The 21771-nt window shown below is 40.1% G+C and overlaps 1 protein-coding gene across 4 annotated transcripts in view; it reads left to right on the top strand.

Moving 5' to 3' along the window:
- The window catches only part of PKHD1 (PKHD1 ciliary IPT domain containing fibrocystin/polyductin), a 479188-nt gene extending 459636 nt beyond the window's left edge, over positions 1-19552 (top strand). For all 4 annotated transcript variants that reach the window (XM_084968324.1, XM_084968322.1, XM_021098817.2 and 1 more), the window contains exons 66-67: positions 3208-3330; positions 15502-19552. In XM_084968324.1, the coding sequence (XP_084824450.1) occupies positions 3208-3330; positions 15502-15968 (590 nt within the window). In that variant the 3' untranslated portion in view covers positions 15969-19552. The remainder of the gene's footprint in view (positions 1-3207; positions 3331-15501) is intronic.
- The last annotated feature ends 2219 nt before the right edge of the window (positions 19553-21771 follow it).

Here is a 21771-nt window from a genome sequence, read left to right as displayed (position 1 = left end):
TTAAATCTAAAAATGTATGCATTTGTGTGTGTTTTGGGGGGGCGCTCAGGTGGCTGTGGTGGCACAGGTTCAATCCCTTACCCCATGCAATGGGTTAAAGGATCTTGCATTGCCACAGCTCTGGCTCAGGTTGCAACTGTAGCTTGGATTCAGTCTCTGGCCTGGGAACTTCCAATATGCCATGGGTGCAGCCATAAAATATATATAGAGATATATATCTGTATCTCTATATCTGTATACATATATACTTATAGATATGTATATATGTGTATATATATAAATCAGCTGGATTCTCTTCGTAGCTTCTGCATTCTGTCTGTTGCAATGTATTGTTTTGGGTGAAGTATATGAAGAAAATATAGCCTCAAATAGATGCATAATAGACAAAGGAAGAATATTTTACTAGCTTTTATAGATAATTGTGGATATTCTTTCTTGATACTGAAACCAAACTGGACAAGAGGTAGCTATTTAAAGGTACATCTCAATGTACTTTTTTTTTTTTTTTTGCTTTTTAGGACCACACCTGTGGCGTATGGAGGTTCCCAGGCTAGGGGTTGAATCGGAGCTGCAGCTGCCGGCCTACACCACAGCCATAGCAACGCCAGATCCGAGCCACGTCTTCGACCTACACCATAGCTCACAGCAATGCTGGAATCTCAACCCACTGACTGAGGCCAGGATGGGACCCACAACCTCATGGTTCCTAGTTGGATTCGTTTCTGCCGTGCCACAATGGGAGCTCCTCAATGTATTTTTATACTGCGTTGCAAAAAAAATGCATACTAGTATACTTTGATCTTTCAGTGAAGCTTTTACCCGTGGATGATTTTGAAACATTATTCTTTGCTCACTTGGGAAATGTTGTTTTACTGATATACCTAATGCTGATATATTTCATTCTACCATTTTTTTAAACAATCACATATTAATATCAACAGAATTAGAAATCTGTGAAGCTCATAGTAGTTGATACAAATTTTCTAAAATTCTAAAATTTCAAGAGTTCCCATTTTGGCTTAGCAGGTTAAGGACCCAGTGTTGTCTCCATGAAGATGTGGGTTTGATCCCTGGTCTGATCCAGTGGGTTAAGGATCTGGCATTGCCACAAGCTTAGGCATAGGTTGCAGATGTGGCTTGGACCTGGTGTTGCCATGGCTGTGGTGTAGCCCTAAGCTGCAGCTCCGATTCGACCCCTAACTCGAGAACACCCATAAGCCACAGGTACAGCCATTAAAATTAAAATTAAAAAAATTTTTAAAAATCTAAAATTTCCCCTGTGAGCTTGATTCATAACACTAGCAACAAATACTGTCAGTTGTTTCTTTGAAGTCACAGACTCACTTCAATTGACTTAAAAAACAATTTATTTGGAGTGGATTATCAATGAGTTCCTGCTGTATAGCACTGGCAACAATATCTTGTTTCTTGCGATGGAACATTATGAAGGATAATGTGAGAAAAATAATGTATATATGTGTATAACTGGGTCACTTTCCTGTATAGCAGAAATTGATAGAACACTGTAAATCAACTATAATAAACAATATCAAAAAATCTTCCCAATACCCAAGTATGAATAACCATAATTTGTCTTTCAGTCCTTCTTTCAAGTTCTTTCAATATCAAGATGATATTCTCTGAAAAAAATCAACTAGTCTAGCTCAAAACTCAATCACAAAAGTCCTTTTCCTTGAGAACATCGTCATATGTCATGACATGGTGTTAGCTGACTTTATATTACACACTTATTTGTTTATCCTCTACCATTCAACTAGAACAAAAGTTCCAGGATAGCGGGGAGCTGGCATTTCATACTTATCATTGTCTTTCCAATGCCTGAAACAGTGCCTGGCATGAGGAATGTAGTAAATGTCCTTTTATTAATATATTTAATGACTAAATGCATAGAAGAGAAAGCATCACTTCAGTCAAGTATAGACTGAAGACCAAAAGCACACCTCTGAATTTGCATAAACTTATCTAAAATTAAGTAGTTTTGACCCAGGAAAACCAGATACACTTTTTTTTGTCAGAGATCAGAAAATTACAGATCAAGAAATGTGGTGTCATGGAGATGATCTGAGAAGTTGAGAGCTCCTTAGGGAACCTTTGTGAGGTTCAGACAGCATCAACACTCACCAAATAAACAGTTTAAGTAATTTCCAGGAGATGAAAGCCTCTCCTTAACAACATCTACATGCTTTTTTTTTTTTTTTAAACCAGGTCTATAAAACAACTGCAGTATTTTATAGTCAGTGAAACCACATTTTTATAAAAGGAGAAATGATAACTATATATGGGAATATCTAGACAGATGTACAATAAAATGTAGGGTAGAGTTAACTCCAATGGTGATTTTTTTAGTTTCTTTTTGCTTAACTGTACTTTGTCATGTTCCATAATCAATGCATATTATTGTTGTAATATGGAAGGGGGTGGGAGGAGACTGACCCAAATTTTACTTAAAAAAAAAAAATCATGTCCTGAATGTGAATAAAGTATTTTAAAAACTAAAAAAAAAAAAAAAAAAAAAAAAGCACACCTGTGTATGAGCTCTGTGAATTGCTCCAATGCCAATTTCCTAGTTTTTGACATCACACTACGGTTATGCAACTTGTTGAAAATGGAGAGAAGGCTGGATGAAGGTGCCTGGGTCCTCCCTGTATATTTCTTTGAAACTTTCTGTGAATCTATAATTATTTAAAAACAAAATACAAAAAATATGCTCGTCACGTTCTATACCAGCTCTGGTCAACAGAACGATAACATGAACTCCAAAGGCAAGGAATATAGTACGATTTCCTAGTAGCCATTTAACTTCGTACATTGAAATATTATTTCAACATGTAATGGATATAAAATTATTAGACATCTTGCATTGTTGCAAAATCAGGTGTGTATTTTACCCCATAGAGCAAGTCGCAATTCAGACTAGTCTCATTGCACAAGTTCAGTAGCTCCACGTGGTGGCAACTGTATTGGACAATACGATTTTACACCTCAGTTTTGGCGGCCAATGTGTGGAATTTTATTTCAACATTCCTGAAGCCCTGAGAATATTGCAATAGAGTATTACATTCTATGGCATGTATATCACCATCATTTGAGGGGGAGAGGACCAGGGAAACATCTTAACACTGAGGGTTCCTTTACAATAATGTCATTTTATTCTGAAAAATAAATCACTTTTTTCCATTTATGCAGAAATAAAAAGTGAAGAGATTTCTGAATCCCAGATTAATGATCCAAAGAATTGTATCCATGTCTTATCCAAATGCCAAGGAACACACGTGGAGACTAAAAAAGAGGGCCCCGTGATGGCAGAAGGTAAGCTTGGCCAGTGGGATAATTCCCACATGAGAAACCCATTGTGTGTGAACTGTAGCCTCCACTGGCTGCCAGTTTCTGAATCAGTTTGGTTTACAGCCCCTTCTTTAGTCTTTGACACCTCTTCCCAAGGACATTATACCCCGGGATATGAACGTACAAGTCCAGCTGATACACTCAGCTATTAATGATTATTTGAGTTGACATTTACATATCTTTTTCTTACTGGAAGATTATTGGTTTAACATTTGAATTCGGTACATAGATAAAAGGAAAACCAGAGTATAGGCATATAATCTTTCCTTTAGCTACTGCAAAGCTGCCAGTTTGGCAACATAACCACGTCTGGGAAAGAAGAGAACGTAGTTGCCAAATACCAGATTGACTGTAGACCCCCTCGAGAAATAAGTTAGCTTTATTAAGCTCTGCTTTGTTCTTTAGTCGTACTTTTAGCGAAAGGTATTATTTGCCTATGCTGTACATTATGCCAGATTATTTGGCTTGTTATGTTGTTAAATTGTCATTAGAATCGGTGCCAAATGGAGAAAAGATAAGCATTCGTCTCAGACCAATGTCTTGCCCTTGGCCTAAGGACACAGAAACTACAAGGACAATAGGCAGAACACAAGATGGATTTGCTAAGTATGAATACACGTGTGAAAAATTTTCATGTAACTTCCATCGATCTGAAACATCTTGAAGAGAAGACAATTTCTGTTTTTGCTTTTTTTTTCCTAAGTAATAGGCAAGTATCATGATATTTTCTGCTTGAAAACGGACATAAATCTTACTGGTTCCCAGTGGATGTTTAACCAAACCATGGTAATTCAATGTTGTTCTTCCCCTTAATGAGTTTAATGAACTCTGGTGACTGTGTACGTATCTGTGTATCAGTTTATTTGCCTGTTTGGATTTTTTTTCCCCACAGAGAAAATAAAGCTATTTTTAAAAAAGACTCCTGTCAAATTAGCCAGCCATACTCCAGCTCATGGACCTACATCAGAAGGCGGTAGGGAATGTGAGTGGGTGGGTGGGTGGGGTGAAGGATGGAGACAGGGTGTAGCAGGCAGGAACTCCTTCTGGAGTCCATCTAAGACCACTTTGATTTAGGTTTCCAGAAGCTTCTCATCCATCTTATGGCATGAAGATTCAGGACAGGTGTTTGCAAAGGGTCCGAGGTGAAGAGGGGGTGTATCCAGCTTCTTTCCCCAGCAAATAGCAGAAGAGATGCAAATCTCTTCCGTAATCTAATATGGCCACCTACATGAATCTCAGGGTGCCCCCCCCCCCAGCTTAAATTAACTGCTTAAGCACTCCACAAAGCCCAGGTGTTTTATTAAGGAATATTTTTTATGTGGTGGCTTATTAATAAATTATCTGGAATGAGACCAGAGACAGGCCTCCTGTGGAAGAGTTTAGATTGAAGAGATGAGAGAGTGAAAGAGGCCATTTTATTAGGATGTCCCAGTTAAAAATAGAAGAATGTGTTATCCAAATCCTCCCCTGGGGATCACAGCAGATTTGTTCTTGTCTTCTGAGCTTTGTCCAAATCTAAGAGCATCCTTCCCAAGGCAAGTAACGAGGCATCTCCTGCTTCTCTTCGGAAATGATTACAAGCTACAAAACACCTAATCATTGCTCGCTTTAAATAAATTTAGTTTTATTTCATTATTACCCATGGCACTTTAGTGTTTTTCCCTTTCCCTTTCCCTTTGTGTTTTTAAACTTGTGGCATTTGCTGATGGAGCAATTAGCTGTCTCTCTCAGAAGCATTCTGCATTCACAGAGGAGCCTGAACACATATTTAGCTGGTGGAGTTAAGCATTTTCACTGACCAGGAGATTCAGACTGTAAACTCACCATGTTATAGCTTTTACCTAAAAATATATGAATGCAACAGGGGTGGCAGAGCATGGTGATGGGGGAGCAAGGGAGTAAAGCACAGCCCCATCATATTTTACATTTACCTGGACTCTTGACCTAGAGCACATCCGAGCCAGCTTCCAAAGTTCGCCTCTGCTCTTGTCACTCTCAAACTCTGAAAGTTTAATGAATTCCCAGCCTCGGTTGGAAAGACAGGAAAACAGGAAGAGCCTAGAACCCAGATGTCAGCCTGACTGGGTTTAATTCTCATTCCCTTGTTGACTTATTTGTGGCCTCAAGTAGGTCAACTGTCCTCTTTTTGCCCTTCAGTTTCCTCATCCAGAAAATGGTCCCAAGAGCGCCCCCACTCAGGGTTGTGATGCAGATAGTGGGTCAATGTCACTACAGAGCACAAAGAGATTCCTTGTGTATCGTATGTGCTGTGTAAGTATATTGTTGGTCTTTCTTGCTGTTACTTAGGACTCAAAGTCCACCAAGACCTGCCTCTAGCCTATGTTTCTAGTTTACTCTGGATTCACCTTCTTGCCCCTTCTTCAGACTCACCCACCAGCTCACTTTCCCAGGGTGAACACCTTGGCACACACTCCAGCATGCAGTTTCTTCCATTGGGTTGCTTGTCTTCACCTGTAAAGACATCTTTAAGATTTTCAGCACCAGCTGGAAAGCCTTTTTTTTTTTTTTTTTTTTTTTTTTTTCATAAAATCTTCCCTAATCCTCTCTACCTCCATGAAAATGAATATTTTCCTCTTAAGGTTTCTAAAAAACACTGAATGCACGCCTCCATAGCAGCACCTATAGTTTTGGAATTTGTTGTGTATAAATGGTTCCTTGTTCCCATAGACCAGTGATTCTTAATCAGGGGCAATTATGCCTCCCAAGTAAGATAACCAATTCATCCTGGTTTTCCTAGTTTAAAAAATGAAAGCCTTGGAGTTCCTGTCATGGCTCAGCAGTAACAGACCTGACTAGTATCCATGAGGATGTGGACTTGATCCCTGGCCTCACTCAGTGGGTTAAGGATACAGTGTTGCTGTGAGCTGTGGTGTGGGTCGCAGACGTGGCTTGGAACTGGCATTGCTGTGGCTGTGGTGTAGGCCGGCAGCTGCAGCTCCGATTCAACCCCTAGCCTGGGATCTTCCATAGGCTGCAGGTATGGCCCTAAAAAGACCAAAAAAAAAAAAAAAAAAAAAGAGAGAGATTGAGAGAGAGAAAGGCTTGTGTCCCAGGAGCTCCCTCCAATCTCAGACAAATGGGGACAATTGGTCATTCTACCTTCAGCAGACTTTTGCAATGTCTGGAGACATTTTTATTGTCACAGCTTGGAGAAGGGTGATGCTACTGGCATCTTGTGAGAAGATATTCCCATAAACATCTTACAATGCACAGAATCACCCCCACCACAAATATTATGTGATTCAAAATGTCAGTAATTCCAAAGGTGAGAAACCCTGGAAGAAATGATTACATATCTATGTAACATTCAGGTGAGAGGCTGCTGGAATGTCTTTTTTTTGTTTTGTTTTGTCTTTTTGCCATTTCCTTGGGCTGCTCCAGCGGCATATGGAGGTTCCCAGGCTAGGGGTCGAATCGGAGCTGTAGCCACCGGCCTACACCAGAGCCACAGCAACGCGGGATCCAAGCCGCGTCCACAACCTACACCACAGCTCACGGCAACGCCGGATCGTTAACCCACTGAGCAAGGGCAGGGATCGAACCCACAACCTCATGGTTCCTAGTCAGATTCGTTAACCACTGCGCAACGACGGGAACTCCTGGAATGTCTTAATGAATGAAATTAAATTTTATTTTCCAATAAATATTAAATTTCTTTATCTCCCGATGTTTTTTTTTTTTGGTAACTTATAAGGTCTTCTCTGTATAGTTACAAAGAGATGCTATTTGGTCACCTATCCTTTATGAGTTTCTAATGTGACTGGGATATAAGAATAATATTTTGAGGAAAATGAGAGCATAGTTTCAGGCAATAGACAATTAAGCATAAAGCAGTCATGACAAACAATATGTATTTGAAGAATTTAAAGATGGGAGGGAAGGCTGAAGGAGAAAAAGAATGTCATTATTCTATGTTACATGTTGAGTCCCTCCAGGTCCCAAATCATATCACACTGTTTCCAATCCCATTTGCTAAGGGCTTAATTGTACAGTTTGCACAAACTCAGGTTTACAAAGAGCAGGCAAGGAGCCCTGCCTTGCACTGTCAAAGCTCGGTCTTGTACCACTCCTTCTGAACTGTGCCCTTGTTCCCTTGATTTGGTGAGGAGCCCCCACATCTTCCAGGCTTAACATCACAGAGTCATCTTTACACCCTGGTCTCTTGTCACAACCTTGCCCCATTGTGTGGGAGGCTTGAACAATTCCAGCTCTGCAGTATCTTGGATTTCACCCCCTCCACCCCCATTTCCCAGATACATCTTGAGTTCAGCCTCAGTTCACACACTCCCGGCATATGCCCATCCTCCACCCCCTCTCCTTCCCCTCCAGGACAGTGTTCACCATACATAGCATGAGCCTCTCAATTTCAAGATATCCATCTCTGGAATTCCCGCTGTGGCACAGCAGAAATGAATCTGATTAGGAACCATGAGGTTTCAGGTTCGATCCCAGGCCTCACTCAGTGGGTTAAAGATCTGGCAATGCCATGAGCTGTGGTGCAGGTTTCAGATGTGGCTTGGATCCTTTGTTGCTGTGACTGTGGTATAGGCCGGCAGCTGCAGCTCTGATTTGACCCCTAGCCTGGGAACCTCCATATGCTGCAAATGCAGCCCTAAAAAAAGCAAAAAAAAAAAAAAAAGATATCCATCTCTGACTTATCCACATATCTAGTCTCCATTCCTTCCAATCCCAGATCAAATACTTTTTCTCTTTCTTCAAATTCTGTTATCTAGAAAGAATAGTCCCCTTCACTCAACTTTTGGGACACCTTCCTCTGATTCACTTAACACCTTTTATATGTAATATAATTATTCATACTCACTTGTCCAGGTCCTTCTGTATAAGTTCTGTATCCTTTCTAGTCCCAGCAGCACAGTTACTAAAGGGGTTAGGACATGACCATTGATAACCATTGCTGAGTGAATGATGAAGGCAGAGACCCAATGAGCCCTTCGTCTCTCCCTCTCCCTCCCCAGAGACCCCTGACCCCAGTGGTTCTTATAACCGCTAACCAGAAAATGAACAGCCCTTCACATCATCTCAAAGAGATGGAACAAGTTTATTCTAGTTTGTAAAAGTAACAACAGCACAATGACCACACATTTTTTGGGTCCTAACCATACGGCAAGATGTGGCATCTTCCTCCCTTCTAGGTGATGCTTGCTACCTGAGTTTCCTCTCCCAGCTTTCTGCCTCCCACCTTCGTCTTCGAAGGACACCTACTGCCTAGATGCCGCCTTCTCCAAATGGTACCCTGGTCTATGCTGGCCACTGGTTTCTTGTGTGTTATTCATGCGAAATCCACGTCCCCAGTGTTGAGAATGAAAAAACGGACATGTGGAAAAGAGCTCCATGCTATGCAAGTTTGACTATGAACATTAATTTCATGGATTTTTTTTTTTAGCTCTACCATGTCAGAGTCCTATCGACTATATATTGATGTGTTTTGTGAATGTAAAATTTAAAAAGACTGTCAATTTACCTTTTATAAGTATACATCTTTAAGAATGACAGGAAGAGTAGAAGGGAGGGCTGGCCTCGAGATGTCTGGAAGCAATGAAGAACAAAACAGTTCAGGACCAGAAATTGTTCCAAGTTCACGAGGAAGTAAAACTATATATGGAAGTTATTAATAAATAAAATGTCCATGCCGTATAATAAAAAAGATAAGAACTCCTGATTTAAAAACTCAAATAAAATATACCACTTCTTTCTTTCTTTTTTTGGCTATTTTAGGACCACACTCAAAGCGTATGGAGGTTCCCAGGCTAGGGGCCAAATCAGAGCTAAAGCTACAGGCCTACACCACAGCCACAGCAACGTGGGATCCGACCCATGTCTGCAACCTACACTACAGCTCACAGCAATGCCAGATCCTTAACCCACTGAGCAAGGCCAGGGATCAAACCCGTATCCTCATCTATCCTAGTCAGATTTGTTAACCGCTAAGCCACAAAGGGAACTCCTACTATTTATTTCTTAAGAAAACTTAAAAACAAACAAACAAGAATAAGAGCGCTCCTGGTAAATAAGATGGAGAATTCCAGTGCTATTTGCAGTCAGGATCAAATATTACATTCAGCAATGGAATTTTGAAGAATCCCTACTTAAATGAGGACAAAACACAGAAATTATGCTTACCACAATTTTGTAATATATATTGGAATGCAAAGAAAGAAAATTAGATGTAAAACAAAATTAAGATGGAGAATTAAGAGAATTTTAGAGAACTACATGATGGTTTGCAGGTGATACAATTGTTTAATGATAACTTAAAAATTCTATTATTAATTGCTATAATTTATAAATAACTTAATAACCTACTCAAATATGATGTCAATCTATGCAAAAATCGTATTGTATAAGCCAAACATAAACATAAAGAAATTGGAGTTCCCGTTGTGGCGTAGCAGTAGCGAATCCGACTGGGGACCATGAGGTTTCGGGTTCGATCTCTGGCCTTGCTCAGTGGGTTAAGGATCTGGCGTTGCCATGAGCTGTGGTGTAGGTCCCAGATGCAGCTCGGATCTGGTGTTGTGGCTGTGGCGTAGGCCGGCAGCTACAGCTCTGATTGGACCCCTAGCCTGGGAACTTCCATATGCCACAGGTGTGGCCCTAAAAAAACAAAATAAATAAATAAGTAAATAAATAAATAAATTTACAATAGTGACCAACTGGGAAAAAAAACTTAATAAAAGATATATGGGACTTATATAAAAAATTATATTTTATTGAATAATTTAAAGAGAAGACTTGAATACATAGGGAATTACATGTTTCTAATTAGATTGCAAAGGCCTGAGTTATTTCTAAATTAACTTTGGTTTAGCACAGTTCCAATTATTTTACACAGAGTAGAACAATGTAAGATTCTAAAATTCTTCAAAAACTATAGATCAGGAGTTCTGGTCACAATGCTGAGAAAGTGAATCTGACTAGGAACCATGAGGTTGCCGGTTTGATCCCCGGCCTCGCTCAGTGGGTTAAGGATCCGGCATTGCCGTGAGCTGTGGTGTAGGTCACAGAGGCAGCTCGGATCTGGTATGGCTATGGCTGTGGTATAGGCTGGCAGTTGCAGCTCTGATTAGACCCCTACCCTGGGAACCTCCATATGCTGTGGGTGCAGCCCTAAAAAGACAAAACAAAACAAAACAAAACAAAACAAACCCAAAAAAACAAAACAATAAAACCCTGTAGATAAATGATGCAAAGCTTTTTTTTAATAGAAAATTGATATTTTTTTGTTAGTGGGGAAAGATAACTCAACCAGAGAGATGATATTTATGTTACTATTCTTGTCAATGTGATACATTTTGAATATTTATTAATGAATGTTCTAAATAGTCAAGTTTACAGACTCTTTTATAGACTAATGCTTCTGTTTTCTTTCATTTTTATTATCCCCTTAATCATATATTACATTTCTATATCTATGCCTAATTGAGGTTCACACTTCAAAATATTCCAAAGTAAACTTCAGATAGATTAATGAGTTGAATTAGAAAGGACATAAAATAGTATGCATAATATTTATCAATAAATGTTAATTATTACCTACAAATCAATAACAATGTTTTTATTAATTATTGTATATACATGTTCCTGTTGTGGCTCAGCGGAAATGAACCTGACTAGTATCCATGAGGATGCAGGTTTGATTCATGGCCTCGCTCAGTGGGTTAAGGACCTGACATTACCATGAGCTGTGGTGTAGGTCACAGACTTAGCTTGGATCTGGTGTTGCTATGGCATAGGCCAGCAGCTACAGCTCCGATTCAACCCCTAGCCTGGGAACCTCCATGCGCTATGGGTGCGGCCCTAAAAAAGATAAAAAAATTATTGCATATACCTTCTTCAATGTGTGGGCAGGACTGTTTCTCTTATTGACAAATGAGAAACTGAAGTGGAGTACATTATGTTGGTTAATTAGCTGCCCATCTTTCTGCTTTAGATCTTATTTAGGTTTCAAGATATAGGTGATTATTTGGGGTCTTTTGTACTAAATTCAGGCCATCCAACACTGAATGCAGTACGTGGAGACTGGTCTAGCAAAATATAAAGAGTGGGGGTGATAGAGGGGAGGGGAGAGTCATTGTTGATTTTCCCATTGCAAAAAAGCCAGTGAGTGAAATAATTTTATAAAGACAAATACTGCATGATATCACTTATATGTAGAATCTAAAAAATACAATAAACTAGTGAATGAAACAAAAAAAAGCAAAAAAAGAAAGAGGCCAATGACTGCTGCACACATAAATTTTTAAAATCATAGGCTCAGCATATCTGTTGCCCAAGAAGGTTCTGGAATCCAAAGATATTAAGGATTCCTGGAAAAGTTACAGCGGACTATGGATGAACCTGGAAGGTCCCCCAACCACTGAGTCTTGCTTTTTACAGAGAAAAGATATATACTCCTATATATATCCCATTCTTTCTGAAACTTAATCAAACCCACGAATGGGACTAGAAGAAGCATGGAGGGGCAACTTGAAACCCAATCTTTCCATTTTAACAGGGCATCATCAACCAGGTGGAGGTGGAGAGGAGCATGCCATTTCTTACGTTTTGCTACTCTCTATTCTTCCTTCCCTAAAACCCAAACATTCAGCTGAATGCCTGAGGACACATATCTACTATAAATTCATTTTTTATCTAATTTGTCTGAGATCTAAGCTTCCTGTGGAGGTCCAAGATCAAAGGATCTGATTCCTTCTGATGTCGGCTCTGCCATATAATGTGTGCTGACTTAGTTCTGTCTATAACCTCACAGTGGGAGGCGGCCAGCCTCCCTCGGCACCTTTACACAGTGCACTTTCATTTCGGCTGGGGAGTCTTTCAGGTATGTGGCTGATTGGAACTGCCATGTAAATAATTCATGGGAGATTCTTAAATGTTTGGGGGCCTGCAAAGGAAAGCTATGCTTGTGTTAGTCTTTCATGAATAGATGCAGACTTAAAGAACAAGGGGGAACAGATTTCCAAAGACGGGCTCTCAAAAACAGGATAACAATATCTTCAATGGATTGAAAATGGATGACTCGTAGGGTTTGATTCCCTTTGTGTGAAGTGGTATTGGTTTTACCAAGGGATCAAAATTCAAAGCTTTTCTTTTCCCCTTTTTTAAGTTTGCTTCCACCTGACAATTTATTATTCTTGTTCTTTGGTTATTTGCTGATCTTGATAAACTATGTCTTTTCCTCCTGGAGGGAGCGGTAATAATAGAGATGATGGATAGAACTGGGCACACCAGAGGGACAAGGTCAATGGCACAAAAAGTCCCTCCAAGGAGCTCAGAGTCCTAAGAGGAAGACAAGACTGTCGTACAAGGAAAGGTGACCAGTGGTAGAAGCTGTTGCCCAAGTCAAATGAGAAATTCCTGTCACCAAGTATTGAAGCATAAATCAATGTAGTTTGAGCTGTCAAGGAACAGTTCTTGAAGGATTTGAAGATCCCATAGGGAGACAAGGATAACCTGAAAGCTCTAAGCAAGAAATTTATCCCATAGTTAGAGGACCATGGCAGATGCATGCTAGGCAAACGGACTGTGGAAAAGGAGAGAAAAGAAGATACGGATAATATGGGTTTTGCAGAATATTCATGGACACATTGTGGAAACAACATAAACATCATCTCATTCTACTGCTCCAAATCAGAAGTGTAGTAGAGGAGTTCCCATCATGGCTCAGCGGAAGCGAATCTGACTAGCATCCACGTGGATGCAGGTTCAATCCCTGGCCTCACTCAGTGGGTTAAGGATCTGGCATTGCCATGAGCTGTGCTGTAGGTCGCAGATGCGACTTGGATGCCATGTTGCTGTGCTGTGGTGTAGGCCCACAGCTGTAGCTGTAGCTCCGACTCAACCCCTAGCCTGGGAACTGCCATATGCCGAGGGTTTGGCCCTAAAAAGGCAAAAACAAACAAACAAAAAAGACGTATAGTACATATGTCTTTTTAGAGAGCTACTACACATATTTATATGATGTTATTCCCTTCTTTCTTCCTCACCTCTGTACCTATTCATGGTTAGGTTAAATTGAGGGAAGAAGTTGATATTCTTTGCCCCAATACTGTCTCTTACCCTATGATATATACCTGATTACTGTCTCCTAACACAAGCCATGACTGGTCTCAGTAAACTGAGAGAGGAGCATAATACACAGGTTCCTAAATTAGCATGTACATTGTAAATAAAAGTATTCGTGTGTAAAAATTCAGGTTTATGCATTGGTCATGAGATATGAGAAAAGCAGGGATGGGAAGTGTCAGTGGCAGTGCTGCCACTCACCTCTTGGGAGTTCAGGATCGGTTTCAACCTTTTCTTTTTTTTTTCCTTTAAGGCACTAGGAAGATGACATTTGCATGCATGCCACACTCCCATGCATGTATCCAGCCAAACATTCTTCTTAACTCCCCATTGCTTTCCCTAACTGTACACAGTATTGAGTGGTTCTGAGTACAGTGTTTGGAACCAAAAATCTTGAACTGTGTAAAGGAAGAATTGCCACTACTTTATATGTGGTCTAGGGAAATTACTTAAATCTCTCCATATCTCTATGACTCCCTTCTAAAAGGGAGAAAATAATAGCACTGACTTCAGAGAATTGTGGTAAGGATTAAATCATATATATATAAAATTTGGTGCCCAACATGTGATAATTGCTGTAATTACTATATGTGTTTATTATCAATTATTTAAATGATTAAATTATTATCAATTATTTAAATTTAAAATAATTTTTAAATTATTTCTGTCTTCAAGGAACATATATTGGAATAAAAATGAATAAGGTCATTAACAGAATAATCTTAAATTTCCTTTGATTAAAAAGCTATAATTTAGTAAAATCATTTGAAAAATTAACCTATAATACATTATTGTTTATAAAAATGGATTGATAACAAACCTTAGCACCCAATGAAATATGAGGAGGAGACACTCATGAGTTAGGAAATACTTTCTGAAGGAAGTGAGGCATTTGGGGAGCTGAGTAAAAGAGGGCAGAGAGATTTGAAAGACAGGATAGAAAAAAATATTTCAGGCCTAGCATGTGTTTTAAGGTAATTCTTATAGTGGCTAATTATATATACATACATGGATACATGTTTATATATTTATCTGTGTATATGTTTATGTTTTTATAAAGTCAGTGATATTTAAATTGCAAAGTTGGGATGAAAGTCAAAGGTATTAATAAGACAGGTTTTTAGAGCTCACATTTCTTTTTTTTTCTTCCTTTTTTCTTTTTCTTTTTAGGGTTGCACTTGTGGCAAATGGACTATCCCAGACTAGGGGTTGAATCCGAGCTACAGCTGCTGGCCTACACCACGACGACGCCAGATCCGAGTCACATCTGTAACCTACACCATAGCTCACTGTAACTCTGAATCCTTTAACTCACTGACCAAGGCCAGGGATCAAACCTGCATCCTCATGGATACTAACCAAGTTCATTCCCACTCCCGCTGAGCCACTACAGGAACTCCAGAGATCACATTTCTTAACACAAATTAACCCACTTAGTAAGGCCTGACTCTGGTCTAATTTTCATATTTACCTGGTATACTTAACAATGAAAAATTCTTGTTGACTTGTCAACATCATAAAAGTTTTTTTTTTTCTGAGGAGTTCCCGTCTTGGGGACACAAATCGAACTAGAAACCATGAGGTTGCGGGTTCTATCCCTGGCCGCGCTCAGTGGATTTAGGATCCAGTGTTGGGGTGATCTATGGTGTGAGTCAGATGCAGCTGTATCTGGCATTACTGTGGCTGAGGTGTAGGCCAGTGGCTACAGCTCCAATTCAAGCAGTAGCCTGGGAACCTCTGTATGTCGCGGGTCCGGCCTTTTAAGACAAAAAGACAAAAAAAAAAAATTTTTTTTCCCCCCTGGGAAGCTGTGCTGATCAAATTTGTATTAAGTAATTAGCATTAATTATAAATTGGGCATGAGATACCATAGTTTTAAGTATATATTCCCAAAGACATGTGGAAATCCCCAAGGTGATATAACTCAGTCTTTAATTATTTGAAATATCTTTTCGGGAATGCTAAATATGCACGATGTGCAATCAACAGATTGAGAACTAAATCTATTTCTTCTACCTCTTTCTCTCACAGATTTGAGGTTAAAGCTCATGCGGGGCAAGCTGAACCAGGTGCCCCATCATTCACTGAATGGCGTGTCCAGAAGGAAGCTGAGCCGCCCTGCGGTCCGAGAGGAAGGTGGCAGCAGAGGCGAGGCTGCGGTGCCTTCTCCCAGTACCAGCAGTGTCGCCTTACATAGGAACACCAGTGCTCCAGACCTTCCTGCTCAGCAGCTGTGTCTGCAGGAGACTGAGAGCTGGAAGGGGGCGCAGGAGCAGGTGCTCAGATATCATCTGGCCGGCCAAGATCAGATGCTCCTGCTCTGCGGGGACCTCAGACGAGAGAGGCAGCGATTGCAGGACCAGCATTGTCTGGGCGAGGAAAATGTCAACCTTGGGCTTTCCCAGGAGAAGGCGGCCTCTTGCCGTGCCACCGAGGTGTTCTGCCTCCATTCAGTACGTTCGGAAGCTGTTCAGGCAGCTGTGATCAAGAAGCAGTGAGGGCGTTTGAGTTGAAAGTCATGTTCAGAATATTTCTAAATCATGACGAGCAGAGGAGATGAGCTCTGACTAGTTTGGACACTAGGAAGGAAGAATATGGACTCTGAATTCTCTGCTTTCAATTTTAAAATGGAAGACCGTCCCTTAAATGATTGTAGATTGAAACGGTTATCTATGGAGTTTTTTTGTTTGTCATGAATCCTAATAGAATGCCAGACAAACAATAGGTTCCCAAATATTTGTTAATTTTTACATGTTTTTGCCTGAAACTGATTATCTTCCTGGTTTTGCAGTTTTAGCAATGATATAATACTGATTTTTACCAGTAGGGGGCATCATTAGCTTCTCTAAGATGACCACCCACAATGCTTTGGGCTTCTCTTACTGAAGTTACCCTGAAAGGTCTGATCTGCTACAGTTAATTCTACAGCATAAAGCAAAACATTTCCTTATCCTCTGGGACTATTTGAAGGACAGAAGATCCCAGTCCTTGGTCTGTGAGAGTTTATCTTCCAACCACAGGGCAACTGCCTGGTTTTTTCACAAGCTGATTTTATTTCATGGCTTAAATTCAATCATTATTAGGAGCTCATGGATGAGCAAATATATCAAGTTTGCACTTCTTGAGTACTGACACATGGAAGTTAATATTCTCATGGGCTTTGCTGAGATTTTAGTTAAGGACAAAGATATAAAAATAGCAAGTTTGGGGAAAGAAATTATCCATGGACCACAGTTATATTTTATAATAGTCCTTTTTGTCAATAACTGAGTCCAACTTACAACTGGAAGAAAACCATATTGGGAGACCAGAGATGACCAAGTGGCCGAGTGGATTTATCAGCTAACTTAATTATTAGAGAACTGCTTTTTGGAGAAGAGAATTCATAGGAGAGATTATATCATGTGTAGCCTCTCTAGGCTGTGTGCTAGGGTTCACATGGTGATCAGAGCAGATAGTTGACTGTTGGTAAGTTGAGTAAGGATTTGAAAGGAAATGTCACCAAATTCACACATTTGTAGAGCTATGTGTTCAAACTAAGTGATACTGTAAGCAATCTGACTGTATCCTTGGTTCTGGATCCAGAAGCTTTTATATGCCAAAGGAGTAAAGCCAAGACAGCAGAAGTGAGGAAACTATCTAGAAAGAGCTGACGCTCAGCTTTTCCCTAAATCTAAAACCAGGATTTTTCAATCCCTGAAAGCTGAAGGAGAAAGCTGGATTAGAACAGAAGAAAGATGCAGAACTTTAAACAATGATGTCCTGGAATTAGCCCCAGAGGAGATACTGGCAGAAAGTCATTTTCTGAGGGTATCACTCCATCACGAGCTGGTGGGAAAGCTCTCAGTCTCTCTGTCCATTCTTTAGATATCTTGCGGACATCTCAGACCTTAAAGCTACCCCCAGAAGGAGTGCTGGAGTCTTTGGGTCCTCAAAGAGTTGTAATCTTTTGGTGCAAACACATGGCTGAAGCTAAGGTTTTGAGGCGTAAAAAACCACCTGAGAAGGGTTTGTCTGCACATGCTCCCTGTCACCACCTCCAATTCCAGCCCAGCTATCTTTCCTGAGCTCTGTAGGATTTATCGAGCTGCCTACCAAGGATTTCCACTAGGTTATCCCACAGCCGTTACACGGGTAAGAGGACCTGAAACCTGCCACTGCGTTCAGACCAGAAATCTAGAAATCAACCATGACTTCGCCCTCTCGCTCACCCTTCCCCCAAAGTCAGCTATCAGCTGTTATTTCTACCCCTTCTTTACCCTTCTCCCAGTCTCTACCATCTCCTTATCCATCCTCCAGGTGTGAATGAAACATGATCTTTCTGGAAGACATGTTTGACCCTATGCCTCTGTTTAGGAACAACCACAGTTGCCTAATAACTCTACCCTAGCAAATCGTAGGGGCCTTGAGGTCAGAATGGACTCTTTGGGCCTGAATATCCAGAGTGGACTTGGAGAGCACTTCCCTCTGTCATGGCCTTTCAGAGTCTAGCCACAATCCCCAACTCATAGGTAAGTCAGTTCTCTTTTTCCTCCTCAAAAAAGTGGGAGAATTGGGTAAATGCTGGAAGCAAAGAGAGCAGATGTCCATTCATTGTATCTGGAGATGCGCTGACTAGATAAAGTACCACTGTAGGTCAACCCTAAACTTACTCAGGCCATTGACAGAGGGAAGCCATTAAAAGTTTCTCAGCAATAACAAGACTTACCCTTATTCAAATAAGTAATTGAAAATTGTCTTATTCCTGTGACATTTCAAAGAATCTCTGCTTACCTCCCACTTCCGGCTTTCTAGTAGTGGACTCTCTCCCCCCAAGATATTGAACAAACTAAAATACTAGAGAGTTGAAAAATAATCGTAAGTATTTATGGATGTTAAAGCTGAAAGGGATGATGGGAGCTGGGGTAGTTTCCACCAGTTCTCAAGTTTTGGGGACTGCGTTCAGAAAAGGTAACAGACACTGACAGAGCTTCCTGTCCCTCAGAGTGAGAGCCTGGGCCAATCTGACTTGCCTCTTTTATTGCCCAAAGAGGCTGCTGAATATCAAGAGGCTTTAGTCACTCAGGATTCAAGGATTTCAAAGATTATTCAATTGAATGACTTTCTTCCATCTAGCAGTCCAACTCCAAATGTATAAAATGACTATACATTGAAAGGTATGTAAACTATATGCAAAAATGAATGTGGAGAAATCAAATGTAAATCACATGCAAATATTATTCAACCAAATTCCTATAAAATGTCATGTACATGTCAATAATAGTAAAGAATTTTAGTTACCTTCATCATTTAAAATTCATGTATTTATTCCACATCTTGATTCCAGAATTTATAATGCATTCACTGTCAATTCTGAAAGAGCTATAAGCAAAAGGAATTACTCTACTAAGTGTAGAACAGTTGATTTCAACTTACATTAGATCACTATGGCCAATTACAGATATGATTGAGGGGCAAACCACATTTCCATAATGTAATTTTTTAAAAAGGGATAAAACATTTTTTATAAACTTAAATGTATACATGTATACATGATTGAATACATAGATTTGGGTATTTACAAATATTCCTCTAGAATGTGTTATTTCTAGACCTCAAAAAAGACTGGGGATTTCTTTGCTTGGTACAATTCAAGAAAAGAATAGATTCTGCTCATCAACCTGGTCTGTTTTCAGACAGAAGATTTGTTTAATGCTTTTAAAGGACTTTCTAGAATTCACTGTTATTCAAATTGATTTTTTTCTGGATTATTTCTTATTTCAGTCTCAAAATGATTACCTTATTATCACTATATCTTTCATTTCAAAATAAATAGTCATTATGAGAGGAAAGAAAATCAGTTTCCTTAAAAAAAATATGGGAAAGAAATACCACTCTTCTCTCTACTTTATAATGAGAAATAGTCAATTGCTGAATGCTTACAATCGTGCAAGTCAATCTTGGAAACATTTTTGGACTGAACCTGCCTCTTTTAAAAAAAATTATGTAATATAATGGTACATCTATCTAGTAGAATGATTGCTGTAGAAGATTGTTCAAGATATAGTGTTATGCTAAAATAATAAAGCAAATTGCAAAACAATGTGTATAGTATGTTGGGTTCCCTATAGAAAAATTCTGGGAGTTCCCATTGGGGCTCAGGAGGTTTAGGAATCCAATTATTATCCATGAGGACGCGGGTTCTATATCTGGCCTTTTTCAGTGGCTGAAGTGTAGGTCTCAGGCAAGGCTCAGATGTGGCATTGTTGTGACTGTGGCATAGTCTGGCAGTGACAGTTCTAATTTGACCCCTAGCCTGGGAACTTCCATATGCTGCCCATGAGGTCCTAAAAAGCCAAAAAAAAAAAAAAAATTTCAAAACAATTTTTTCTCCAAGTTATGGTTGTCTAGAGGTTAGCAATCTCCAGGGGTAGGAAATGCTTATAAGAAATGCTTTTATATATAGATATGCATTAAATAGCTAGGAGAAAGAGTATATTAAATAGAAGATGAATAGACCAGGAAGAGAGGCCAAACAGGAATAAAAGGAATAGTAATGAAAATTTCTAAACAAAATATTATTCTATGGTGGGCAGTGTTTAAAATGCTACCAAATCTGTTTTCTTGCCAGTGTCCTTGGACTGTCATAGAAGACATGCCACCTAGGGTCCTATCTGTGTGAAAGCCCGGTAAGGAATACTTGTGTGTGACTATGGGTTCAATACCTCTCAGTAAGATTCAAATAGAAAGAGCTATTTATAGGTGTACCACAATCATCACAACCAAATTTTATACCATTTCCATCCCAAACCTTCAGTGTATCCCTCCCACCCCTCAACCTGTCTCACTTGGTAAAATTCATTAAGTAATTTTTAAAAAGAAAGAAAGAAAGAGCTACCTTTCCTTCTCTCATATGAACAAACAATTGGAGGCAGCTGCTCATCCAAAGTCACGAGTAGACCCAATACGATGCCCGTAGCACTTGAGACCCCTCCCTGGAAAACCTCCACCTCCCCAGATTACTGCCACACCGTGCAGTTCTTCCAGCCCTGCTCTGCAAGAGTTTATTCTAAACCCACAGCAAGCGATATTACAACCCTGAACACAAAGATATCTCTTGGTTACACCTGCCACAGGTAGATTCCAGGGACTCAGACTCTTCAGATAAAGCCTTAGGTCCAAAGCCTTAGGTGTGGGCTCCATTATGGGTATGACCTTAGAAATAGGGTCTCCAAAGTTTTCTTAAATTTGAGGGTAGGTAAATAATCCAGTGTGCTTATCCACAGTTTTGACAACCCTAGAAGTGCTGTAAACCCTTCCATAAGATCAACCCTCTCAGAAAAATTTAGGTACACATGCAATTGGGCTGTGCCATTTTATGTGAGAGACTTGAGCATTGTAAATAATGATACCTACAAGGGCTCCTGGAACCAATTCCCTCCGGATACCAAGGGAGAACTGAGGACACCATGATATTGTTAGCAGTAGGCACTAGGCTGGAGGGTAGCTCTTCAAAACTATTATTATGCAATTATTCTTGCATAACCAAAGTACCCCTTGACTATCACCTCCCCATTGCCCCCAGATCCTGGCAATCACCTTCTACTCTCTGCTTCTGAGTATGACTATTTAAGATTCACAGGTAATTGGTCTATTCTGCCTGGCTTATATCACTTAGAAAATGTTCTTCAGGTGCATCATGTTGTCCCGGATGGCAGGATTTCCTTCTTTAAGACAGTGATATTCCACTGTGGGTATTGTTATAAGTCATTAAGTTGTGGTAGTTTGTTACACAGCTCTATAAAACTGATACAGATGCTATGGTTTCACTGAACAAAAGGGGAACCTGGTCCTCTTGTTTTGTCTTTGCTCCTGTCTCTTGGATGTCTCCTCATCTCTTTTTCCGTGGACATGATTCTTTTCCAGTCCCTCAGAAGCTTCAACCCTACACTCCATCAACAGCCCCCCCCCTCAGGGGGCAGCTGGACCAGGTAAATTTCGGGCACCCTCTGCACTGGCTCCTTCCCAGTGGAGGGTGCTGGCTCTCATGTCCTCCAACCGCTGTGGATTTGTTCACTTCAAGGAACCACAAGAGGGGAACAACCCGGGCTCTGCTTGTCCCCTCTCTCCCTTCTGCCTTCTCATCTCCCAGTCTCTCTTCTGCAACTGGATTCTGACAAAAGGTATTTGCAGCCTTCTCATCATGAGTGACAGGAGACGGATGTCAAGTAAAAAAATGAAATGTAAATTTTATTAAACACCCCCTCTCATCTCTGCGTATCAATCCAGATTCCAGCCGAACATAGCAAATCAAATCCCGCC

Source organism: Sus scrofa, chromosome 7 (genome assembly GCF_054392235.1).
Source record: "Sus scrofa isolate SSC_HxYL_T2T_F1_AM1 chromosome 7, Sscrofa_HxYL_maternal_Yorkshire_Landrace_v2.0, whole genome shotgun sequence".
Classification (NCBI taxonomy): Eukaryota; Metazoa; Chordata; class Mammalia; order Artiodactyla; family Suidae; genus Sus; species Sus scrofa.
This window is presented reverse-complemented; position numbering and strand designations above follow the sequence as displayed.